The sequence below is a fragment of the Peromyscus californicus genome, unplaced genomic scaffold (genome assembly GCF_007827085.1).
Source record: "Peromyscus californicus insignis strain IS unplaced genomic scaffold, ASM782708v3 Scaffold_16__1_contigs__length_79575227, whole genome shotgun sequence".
Taxonomy (NCBI): Eukaryota; Metazoa; Chordata; class Mammalia; order Rodentia; family Cricetidae; genus Peromyscus; species Peromyscus californicus.
Window position 1 is genome coordinate 55,765,340 of NW_026294458.1, and position 12,412 is coordinate 55,777,751.

At 35.4% G+C, this 12,412-nt stretch overlaps 1 protein-coding gene across 10 annotated transcripts in view; it reads right to left on the reverse strand.

Moving 5' to 3' along the window:
• Positions 1 to 6,911: 6,911 nt before the first annotated feature.
• The window catches only part of Robo2 (roundabout guidance receptor 2), a 531,698-nt gene continuing 526,197 nt past the window's right edge, over positions 6,912 to 12,412 (reverse strand). For 9 of the 10 annotated variants that reach the window (XM_052741005.1, XM_052741004.1, XM_052740998.1 and 6 more), the window contains 2 exons: positions 11,646 to 11,846; positions 6,912 to 10,644 (listed from right to left, as the gene is read on the reverse strand). In XM_052741005.1, the coding sequence (XP_052596965.1) occupies positions 10,643 to 10,644; positions 11,646 to 11,846 (203 nt within the window). In that variant the 3' untranslated portion in view covers positions 6,912 to 10,642. The remainder of the gene's footprint in view (positions 10,645 to 11,645; positions 11,847 to 12,412) is intronic. The other variant, XM_052740999.1, reaches the window with a different exon arrangement.

Here is a 12,412-nt window from a genome sequence, read left to right on the forward strand (position 1 = left end):
TCAGAGTCAGTCCCACGATGCTTTTGTCAGGCATTTCCTGCTGATGTTTCTATGCAAGTGTCCTAAATACAAATATCGCAGAAACCATTTTATTTATGCTACATATTTTGTTGACAGATTTAGGCTTTCCTAGTACTTTGCCTTTTGAGTCCTACCACATGAATAGCAAGTTTGACTACATAGGAGTTGAAGATGAAATTGACTCTTTGTTTTCCAAAAGCTAGAAAATCTCTTCTGAGCATTGAGGATGGGGTGTCTTTCTCTCCCCAGACAGAGAAAACAAGGAAGTGAAGTGGACAGGCCAGACTCTATGTGCACCCTCTCAGGTGTTCAGTGATTCCAGACACTAATGTTACCCTCTCAGTAGCCCATTTACCACTGACTCCCGCTACATCACCTAGCTATATTCCGCTGTTATCTGACAACTGTGCTGTACCATTAGCTTTCTCTTTTACTATTTTCTATCCTACATTTATTCTGTATTTAACATCCTAGGCGACCTCATGGATTGGGGCTTTTACATTGGGAAAATGAAGCCCCCATTAAGTCTCTTGTTCTAAGAAAGAGAGCTCCAGAGGGCATTAGTCCATCTGAGATCCTTGGCTTGACTCCTGGTGCCTAAAGAAGATGTTTCTTTTCCTTGCTCTGTGGAGCACCCTATTATGTATTTACCATAGATTAGAGTCCACCAAGTGCACATGCTGGCACCTATAACTTGTTCCCTCCCTAGAGTGCGTTTCCTATCGCTTAACGCAGTGTGCTGTTTGCTTCCTCTCCCCTGAGATACCTCCTGTCAGTTCTGTCCACTCAGTGCTAAGCTCAGGTTACATCCAGTTGGATCACAGCTGTTTCACCTGGTACACCAACCCTCCTTCTTTCCTGGACTCCCTGTTCACCTTTACTATCACTTATTGACGTACAAATATTAGTTCAGCCTCATTTGTCATCTTAGATGTTTTACTTCACTCTCTCCTTCTATGCCAGTGGTAGTACCATGTCTGTATCATGATATCATTATATGTTTAACTGCACTATTAAAAGTCTCTAAGCACAAAACTTTGTGCAGAATATTTGTTTATTCATTTAAAATAATGTTTTGTCATTTAAGCATCAACTATCTTTACTTCATATGCATGATATATATGAGAGGGATATTTGTGTAAATAAGTACATGTATGTATGTATGTAAGTATGTATGTATGTATGTGTGTGTGTCTTTATGATGAACAGATTATTTAAAGCATGACTTGTCCTGTTGTCTTAACCACCATAGGATTTGGATTTAGGCCTTTTGTCATCCCCTTGAGTATCTCCATCCTCACTTGGGTTTGAATGACTTAAAGTTCTTCTCTTTATTTCATCAAAAATTTATTTCATCATATATTTTGATCATATTCTTTCCCCTTCCCCAAGTCCTACAAAATTCTTCTCACCTGCCTCTCCATCCAGCTTTGTGTTCTTTCTCCTTCTCACTCTCCCCCAAACAAATGAAGCAGTGACCCCCCCCAAACAAAAGAAAAGTTAAAAAGACAAAAACACAAATCCACAACCTCCATACACACACACACACACACACACACACACACACACACACACACACACACACACACACACATGAAATCTGTTGCTCAACTACTGAGTATGAGGCCTGCCTGGAGTGTGGCTGATATATTCTGAATCACTCTATTGGAAAAATAACTGATTTTTTTGCTCTCCCAGAACGTATTAATTACACTTATTTTCTTGATTGTAAATAGAAACTTGTGTGCACTTTCCCATCTCTGTGTGGAGATTTTTTTGGCTTCATTTTTTTACAGGTTTTTTGTGCATGTTATTACAGTTCCTGGGAGTTCACATGTGCATCAATCCTGTAATGTCCAGAAGGTACTATTTCCCTGAAGTCATCTACCACTTCTGCTCTGAAAATGTTTTTGCCCCATCTTCCTATAGTATTGTGCACATATATATTTATGTATATATGTATATATTTGTGTTTTTACTTCATTCATTGACTATGCCATACATTTTAGGGATTATGTTTACTTTACATGAAATATTGGAAATAAACACCATATTTTCAATTTGATTATCATTGAAGAAAATGACTCTTTATCCTCATTGTGCATTTTCAACTTTCCTCTGAATTCTGGAAACTAAAAAGAAGTAGCTCTCTTGAACACTACAAACATGCTCTAACTCTAATTTATGTAAAATTTATACGGCATGTAAAATTTAAACACATTCATAATGGACTCAAGTAAAATTTGAATTCCTTGCCATTTTCTTTTTTTCTCTAAAAATTTTTTTTTATTAATTTTACATATCAACCACAAATCCCCCTCTCATCTCGGTTCCCCCACCAATCTTCCCCCCAACCCACCACCCATCCCCTCCTCCAAAAGAGTAAATCCTCCCATGGGGGACCAGCAAAGCCTGGTACATTCAGTTGAGGCAGGACCAAGCTCCTCCCTTCTGCATCAAGGGTGAGCAAGGTGTCCGACCATAGGTAATGGGATCCAGAAAGCCAGCTCATGCACCAGGGATAGATCCTGATCCCATTGCCAGGGGCCCCTCAAACAGACCCAGCTACACAACTGTCTCCCGTATGCAGAGGGTTTAGTCCAGTCCCATGCAGGTTCCACAGCTATTGGTCTAAGGCTCGTGAGTTCCTATGAGCTTGTTTCAGTTGTCTCTGTAGATTTCCCCTGTCATGATCTTGACTCCCCTTAGTTCATATAATCCCTCTTCCCTCTCTTCGACTGGATTCCCTGAGCTCAGCATGGTGCTAGACTGTGGATGGCTGCATCTGCTTCTATCAGTTACTAGATGAAGACTCTATCATGACAGGGTATTCACTGATCCGGTTACTGGGGTAAGCCAGTTGAGGCACCCTCTCCACTATTGCTAGTAATCTAATCTGGGGTCGTCCTTGTGGATTTCTGGGAATTTCCCTAGCACCAGGTTTCTCCCTTACCCCATAATAACTCTAGATATCTTTTTTATTGCTCTTTCACTCCGTCCCTCCCCCAGCTCGACCATCCCATTCCCATCTCATGTTCTCCAGCTCATGTTCTCATCCTTCATCCCCTCCCCTCTATTGCCTACCACACCCTCACACAATGGAGTATTACTCAGGTGTAAAAAACAATGGCATCATGAAATTTGCAGGCAAATGGTTAGAACTAGAAAATATCATCCTGAGTGAGGTGACCCAAACTCAGAAAGACAAACATGGTATGTACTCACTCATAAGTGGATACTAGGTGTTAAGCAAAGAATTATTAGACTACAACCATAGCTCCAGAGAAGCTAGGAAACAAGGAGGACCCTATGAAGGACTCATGGATTGCCTTGGGAAGAGGAAACAGAGATCTCCTTTTCATTTTCAACCATGGATCTTCACTCTGTTATCTTATTTCATTTTAAATTGTCTGCTAGCATTTCGTAGGCTTTTTTTTTCTCCTTCTGGAAAGTGGGTAAGAATGTAATGCTTTCACAGTTACCGAAACATTCTTAGTCTCTTTTTTCTTATGTTCATGACTCATTACTCTCATGCATCTTCCCCACCCCTCCACCCCGAGGCTGTTTTCATTTCCCTTACCCATACTCTCATCAGAATAATAGTTACCTAATAGCATCTATTTTTTCCAAATCATATTCATTTGAATATTTTAATCTATTTGTTGCACTGATCTGTTGCTTTCTAAATTGGGTAAATTCACATAAATATACTCACAATTCTACTTTTATTTAGTATGCTGTCATTTTGTACTCATGGCCAAAGTCCATAATAGTCAATTTTCTCTTCTGTGCTTCTGTGTTTGCACATTTCTTAGTATTTCAATTTCTGTCATTACTAGCTTATTCTTTTACAAATTTTGCTGAGACTTAGCTGTGTTTATCTTGCTGAGATAAACATCATGGCCCTAAATTTTATGCTGCCTACTATTATTTTTAGCAAAGTTCCACTTGACACATAGCCTGGGAATGAAAAAAACATATCCTGTTGGGGGAACTCTGATTTGAACTTTGTGAAAGATAATGGATGTACTTCAATGATTGAACAGCAGCCTAATGATTTCGAAGGTCCAGAGCATTCAAAGGCATTTTGGACATCTAAAGAACACTGTGCCATCATTAAACCAAAGGTGGGAGAACAGCAGTTTCAGTTCTGGAAACAACTTAAAGAATTCCTTTCCCACTGAATATGATTTTCTGTCATCTCCACATAACAGCTGGTATTTGCATGGTTTTATACTCTCATGTCTTAATGTTTGCTATAAAATAAAAAAAAGGGCAAGGGATGGCATGCAATGGGTGACTTTGGCACTCGAAGGTAAAGTCCGTGGTCATGAACAATAGGCAATTCCTAGATTATTTTTTCAAGGTGGGTTTCACATACACCAGTGTCATAAGATACTCATGGAAAAAGAGTCCTTTGTCATGGAAGATTCGAATAGCATCACTGGGGAGACTGCTTCTTTGGAAATGGGTACTCTGACAATCCAGGTTTCTTCCACGGAGCTACATGGTAGAAAGAGAGAAGTGGCCACCTCCAGTTGTCTTCTGTCCTTTACATACATTTTGTGGTGTGTATACACACATACACACACACATACACACACACACACACACACACACACACACACACACACACACAAACTAAATAAATGCAATTTCAAAATATCTTTTAAAAGATTTAAATGCCTTTGTAAAGAAGTCAAGTAGTATAGAAATATTTATACCTTGTGTTCTGTATTTTTAAGTATTCACGAATATTCCATAGACTATTTTGAGAATGACTAGGAACATGGTTCATATGAGGGTAGTGGGAGATGTGAATAAAGCTGGCATAGAGTTTATTGCCTAGGAATGTAGTTGAAAGCTTTGTTTATTGGTCTTTCCTCTTAGCACAAACCATTAATCAAATGATGCTTTCCTAGAAACCAGGGCAAGATTTAACCGAAGATATTAATCTATTTCTGAAGATAAAGGTTACTTTTCTTTCAAGTACTCAGTATGTTTAATTTAAGTTCAGAATCACTATTCTTGCTTTCAAGTGGAATTTGTGAACAAACAGTAAATGAATCAGATTAGTCAGATGCAAACTACTGAAAAATATTGCCTAGAAAAACATCAGAATAAATTGTCTAGAAAAATGTCATCTTTTACTTAAAGAGTAGATCTAGCTAGGCATTCAGTTTAGGTAAAGGGTATGGTGGTGTTATTGTTTCAGGGAGAGGACAGTTGCAATGGCCTGAGATAAATGTAGTCTTAGCTCAAAGTTGTAGTATTTGAATGCAATGTATCTTTGATGGTGATTATAATGCACTCATTCAAATATATAACATACAAATAAGGCATATATATATATATATATATATATATATATATATATATATATATAATAGCACATGCCTGAGTATATAATCAAATACCTTGGTAACATAATATATCCTGGAAATATACAATACTGTATGTCTATTCACACACACACACACACACACACACACACACACACACACACACACACATTTTCCCATAGTTTTCTACTGCAAAACCAAAATGTGTTGACTAGATAATGCAAAGGTAAGCTACCCTCCTAATTCTTTTTAAATAATACATATAGTTATAGAACTAAATAGAGCTATGACAGACCCATCCTCCAATTCCTTGCATGTTTCTATGAGGCTGAAGACTAAGCTCTATAGTGCACATGTGTGTATCTGTGTGTGCTTTGACCCTACTAGCTAAACTTTTTAATTTGTCTTTCCTTTTTAACTCTTAAAATCTTCTTGTTGTTAGTATCTGGTATTATTTCACATTTCTTCTGGTAAGTAATTTTAGCCTGCTGCTCTCTTATCTGAACAAAATAAAGTACGTTTTCATAAGCTGAAGGTACACAGTATTACATTTTGCATGAGCTTTCTTGTAACCATGACATAGCTTTTCTTGAGCTTGTATATGCAATAATTAAGAAAGCATGTATGAACTGTTTTGATACTTTTGCACATTTTCCTTGTCTTGGTGTTTCCACAATAGAGATTCAATAAAGCAGCGATGGTTTTCTCATTCCCCTATCATTTGACACACAGGTAACTGATATATTTCATTTTTAATTTATATGTATATATATATATATTTTCATTGTACTGTGTACATTATTTATAATTAGTCTCATAGTATCTTATTCCCTCCTAATTTAGTTAAAATAAATGGAAGTGAATTGCACAGTCCTTTTACTATATGCTCCTTAAGATATTTTTAAATGAACACTTCAGTGTTAAATTATTCTCCCATTTTTTCTCTTCATTTTTATTGTTACTGTCATTATTAAGAAACACAAATACTTTTTTTTTATTTTTGGCAAGAATCAAGCCCTATAATTGTACTTTTTAATTAAAAAGAATGAAATATTCATGAAGTACAACAAAAGAGATTAGTTTTCTTTTCTACTCATTCTCTGAGTTGATGCATCAATCTTCCATGTCCTCACAGAGATGCATCATTAACTTTCTAAAACAAACAAACAAACAAAAAGGACCACTTGCTTCCAGTTTCATTTACTTACCTTTCAAAATAACAGTACAGTAATTCTGCTGATCAAATCATTTTGTTCAGTTTACTGCCTATCTAAACATCATTATTGGGGAGTCAATAGATCTGGAAATTAGTGCTAACAGAGAAGGATGTAGAATTCTAAATACTTGTAGTCTTTATTGGTGTCTTTTAATTATGACTACCTAGTCAACACTGTTTCCTACTTGGCACTTCTGATCTCTCTCTGAATTACAAAAAGAAATATAAATAGGGCCACAAAATATTCATAGAGTTCTAAAAGTGAGACAATGATCTATTTTTGGTTTGTCCACAGACAAATTTCTTTTACATAAATGGCTTTTTTTACAAAATTGAAATGTGAATATATTTTTATTTTTCCCAGTGAATACACAATACACAATTTTTTGACAATACTATGAATCAATTTATGCCAATTTCTTTGCTGATCTAACAATATCAAATGAAACACAATAAGGTTTGGGATATTGTTTGTTGACTCAAATAAACTACAATGAAAAAAATCCATCTATAAAACAAAGTATAAAAAGTCTACCCACGGCCACAAAATCCCTTGTCTTGTAACACTTTAAAATCACAATGAACATTTTTAAAATTATGAGAGTAAAAAATATTTGTAAATTGCATGTCATTTAAAAAATGTATGGTGTTTCATTTGAAGTACGCATTATGACAAAGCAAAGTAAAAAATCATTTCACCTCTCAGGTAATGTGTAAAGACAGGTTCATTTTTTTTTTTTGCACAATATACAGAAGTAGATGAATAAACTAACAGTAGTGAATGTTATGTTTCTGCATATCTTCAATACTGACAAGATCACTTCTCAGGGGAAGTGATCTGCAGTTGGGAGCTCATTGATGTGGTAATTGTATTGTCATCAATGAAAATTGCATAATTTCATTAAGTAGAACTTGGTTGTATTCCATGAAATCACATACAAACTTGCAACTTAAATCCCATTAAAAATGTATTTAAATATGTAGAGCATTATACTATAACATAGAATATACTAAATCTGTTTTCTTAGTCAGAGTAAGTAAATTTGGAAGGTTTTACTTCACTTTGGTTGTGTGATGCCTTACCCATTGGTCTTGACTTTCCTATATACTTCCTTGAGCTGCTCCAAATCCTATGATGGAGTTCATTGTTTCCATAGTTCTGTCCTCACCTAAGTTACTTTTGTAAAATGACATGAAAAGGGTAGGCAGACTCTACTGCTTATACTTGCATACCTGAGTTTGGGTACTGATATTGCATTCCCTAAGGAGACTTTGCCTGTTCTGAAAGAAGCTGTGCTTGGGTCTGGCCTGACTACACAGCAGTATTGCTGATGATCAAAAAATGAGGTTTCATTCCCACCCAGATTTCCTTCTGATGGCTTATGCAGGTTTCTGTTCAGACTCACAGAAAAGTGAGCTCAGTAGATTTCCCATCACATTCAATCAGCTACAAAAGGGGAAGACATGGGACTCTCAGGAGGTATGTGTTCCTCAGTCGACAATCCGAATGTTAACGGTGAATGGATTTGTATAAATACCTAGATGATGAAGGTTTTCTGTTGTTGATAGTATGCCTGAATTCAAATCACCATAGCATGTTATCTTGTCTTCATGGCAGATATTGGGTACAAGATTTTGTAGTAATCACGGTCTGTAATCTGTATGGATCACAATCTAACTGCTTATGATTCTATACTGAAGGCAATTGGGACGATATGGTGCTATAATCCCAAATCATTCTTCAAGTTATCATGTGATCTGCAGATATCATTTCTTGTGACTTGGGTTGATAATAATCTGCAAATGTCAGTTACCATACATATGATATACTATTTTACACTAAATTATATTATTCATGAACATAAAGTGATAATTGAACTAAATATATTTCTTAAAAGGTCTTATGCTTTTAAATAGAGGACATGGAATAAGGAACTGTGTAAATGCAAAATTAAATTCATCGCATCTTGGAATTGACAATAATTACATAATCCATTTTGTTTTTCACAGAAACTGTTCAACTTTTCCCATTTCCTTGTACCAGAGACATCAAATTTCAGTAAAACTCAGGCACTGATGCTAAGAAGTTGTTAAACGGTGTGTCAGAATTTTTTGTCCCTTCAGTGAAGAAAGTTAACTATATGGCACTAAGAAAATTTTGAGACCCATGAATAACATCACACTCTATGCTTGCCTGTGGTACAGTAGCCTTGGAACCATGTACTAATGTATTTTATATAATAAGGTCATAAAAGTTGGCATCTGAGCCAATAATACACAGTGTGTTATGTCAATCAAAATGTCCGCTACTTGAAAATTGAATATTTTGACCATCACATTGAATATTTTTCAAGATACCATCTATTGAACATATCATAAGAAAAAGATAATACAAAATATTGTTTGGACTAGAATTTAAGATTGTGTAGATAGCACATGGGAAAATGTCATCAGTGGTAATTTCAGGAAGGCTATCATCTACTTGACTTACATACATGTACAGTATCTAACATACATTTCAAAGTCACATTTATCTTGAGCATACATAATTGATGTCCAGAAACTCCTTGTTCTCAAGGTCGTTAAAACAAATGAGGCAGGACACTGTTATTAATGTCCACTTACAAGATTTGGTTTTATTTAAAAAGTGTATAAACATGCATTTTTCTCCCTTTGACTGTTCTTTCCAATTTACTCATTCAAAATGGGTCAAACAGATTTTCGTTGGTAGCCAATTTCTGAGAATGTACCAGAAAATATTTAGTCCAATATATCTACTAATTGTAAACTGAACATACTGTGAGCACTGCCTTTAAGCACTTACAACTTGGCTATACATTTGGTGGCATCAATTTCACTTTTTAATCAAATGAAACACAAAATTGTATGTAGAATGCATTAGGTTTTTTTTTTAAGTAATGAACTTAAGTGATGTGGCTACATCCTCTAGTATGTACTGTACATGTATTAGAAAGATGAGCAAGATATCGCAATATTCAAGAGTAGCCCGAGTATGCCCTAATAATAAGTTGCTTCTTTAACTATTTGCTAGATTTCTAGAGTTCATTTTCTTTGTTTCCTTGGGGAACTTCATTTTATACTCTGACTTAATGAGTTGGAAAGATTAATTATGGTAATTCAAAAATGCTGTTTTTTAAAAGCTGTAATATAAATACAGATCTCTTCAAACAACCTTGATTTCATTTTTCTCATTGTAATTCTCAGTTGGGTCAATTACAATGGCAAGTAAAGTTGCTTCTAAATAAAATTTTAATTATATTTTTAAAGCAAGTTAGTACATCTTTGCTACCAGCATACGTTAACCCATATTCTGTGTAGACTTAAGCTTCCTTCTTTTGACCCCTGCTTTTTTCAATAGTAAAAGCCATCTTTCTGCTTCTTAAAATGACTTAATATCTGATTTTTCAAGAAGACTTTGCCAACACCATCATTCCTTCCAATCTTCCTATTTCTACACCCCCAAATGAAAACCATCTCACAGGATTGGTTACACCAGCATTACTCAACCTAACTTACAGTACAGAAAACTCCCTTCACATTCAATCTTTTCTTCATGTCATGAGGAGTAGAGATTTGTGCTTATCACCAAATAAAATTGCAGTGCAAAATTTAAACATAAAAAGTTACACAATTAAAAGTTAATATATGGCACCACAGCCCATTAATTCACATATAGTACAACAGACCAATAAGGACAGACAATAATATGAACAGAGCTAAAAAGAGTGAGCTTGCATAGCAATGCAAAAAAAGAAATTATATACAGAGGAAAATCCTTTTTTTTCCTGGAGGGTGAGTTTACGTTCTTTCTTTTTCTTATATACTCCTGACAAGAAAGAGTTAAGGTAGGTGGTGTAATTAAGAGGAGAACACAAGAAAATAACTGTGGGATATGTGTGGCTGTGTGTTTTTACATTGCATTTACAGTTTTGTTAATAGTACATAAATAAAGAAATTGTTCATTGCACTGTTAAATGTTATCACTTCCATGAGTTCAGACCTGATGGTCTTCAGAGCATCTTTGTATGTCCCCTCTCAGTTACTCTGAAAAACAAACAAAAAAATCATAAATATAACGTTCTAATATGTTCAATAGTCTTCTATCCCAACTAGTGATAAAAATCAAAGCAATCAGAGAATAACTAAAGATTTTTAGCTAAGTATTGCATTTATGAGTTAAAGTCACTTCCTTTGAAGATTGACAGGGGACAGGGAAGTACCAGGAAGCTTGAAGATTTGTGATGCACATGGAGGTTTTCTTGCAGTACGTATCAGACTGCAGATATCATAAAGCAAGTTAAAAAACAATCCATGCATATGTGAGTCAAAACAAAAGCTATAAAGGAACCAGGAACCATGATAACAAACTTGGAATTAGCTGGTGTCATAACTCAGATTCCTACTTCACAGTTGTTTTATCAGGTTTTGCTTGCATCCCGGGATGAACTATCTCCCAACCTGATGCAAAACTACTAGAAAACCAATATTTCACCTGAGGAAGAAGTCAGTTTAGAAAGAATTTATGTTCTTTTTATTTTTAAGAATAAAGTAGAGACCAACTCAAGTAATGGGAACTGCTAAAAAGGTTCATGAAATCTACCAAGAGGAGTAAGATCATCTCAGTGCTAAAAAGTAGACATGACAGTCAGCTCCCATCACAATAAACAAACACAATACCAAGTGGGCAATTTGCTTCCTTTCCTTTATTGTATTCCAAATTGTACTCAAAAAGGGCAAAGCAGCCCCTGCCAAGTGGATTATATTTAACTTGTAAGTATTAAGATTAATTATCAGCATTAAAAACAAAAGGTATACAGTTTAAATAAACTTGAACTATCAATGAAATGTTTGCATCACTGACTACTACTGTAAACAGTTATTCTTGAATGTATTGCCAATCCTGAAGGAAATAATGGAATTTGGTTATTTTTTTATTTAGCAGAGGAAATTTTCTATCATTCAGAAATTTGTTTAATGTAGCGATTCCATCAGGCCAATATTCTTCCCAGATTATAATGGCCTTTAAAATAACCCCAAAGACTTACACAATTCACCTGTAAACTGTCCTTGACTATTTGAGCCCACATATCCAATGTCCAGAAGGTCACTGGCATTCCGCTGGTGGCCGCCCCTCAATACTTCGGCCTTCCGAGGGCCAGTAGACCCTTTAGAGGAGGATGTTCCCGAAGAGCTGTGCCCACCTGGAGATGGGAAGCTGGGCTTGCTGTAGGGGACCAAGGACTCCTCTAAAAAAGAAAACAAAGCATAAGAGACTAAATTGAACTATTACATGGGGCCAAACACAAACCCAATCATTTTTTCATTTTTGAGCAAAATTAAAATTATGAAGTTTAATCAGTCCCAGATAGTAAACGTATTTCCACATACAGGCAACATTTCCTACAACAGACACTGAAAGGGGTTAAATTAAAAGATCTTGGGATAAGTTCAGAACAGTGTTTTCAAGGTTTAAATTCATTGCAATAGAACATTGCTTAAAAGAGCCCTTGTTTTGCCTAACAAAAATAATAACTGAGAACAATTTCTGGAGTTCAGTGAAGCCCAATTTAATTTTTCCCAGTAAGACTGGAAAAAGATGGGTTTTGTTTTAGTTTAAATTATGGCAATATTCTCTCAATCAGTTGAGAAATGGAACTATGTATTAGTGACTTAAAACAGCATCTTAAATTTCTGTTTATTTCTTGAGCCAGAAATCCATTGTTTGAAAGGTTCTATGTTTCATTAAAAGAGAACAAAACATTAATTATAATATATTAATGCTCTTTTTAGATATTGACTCTCCAAAAATAAA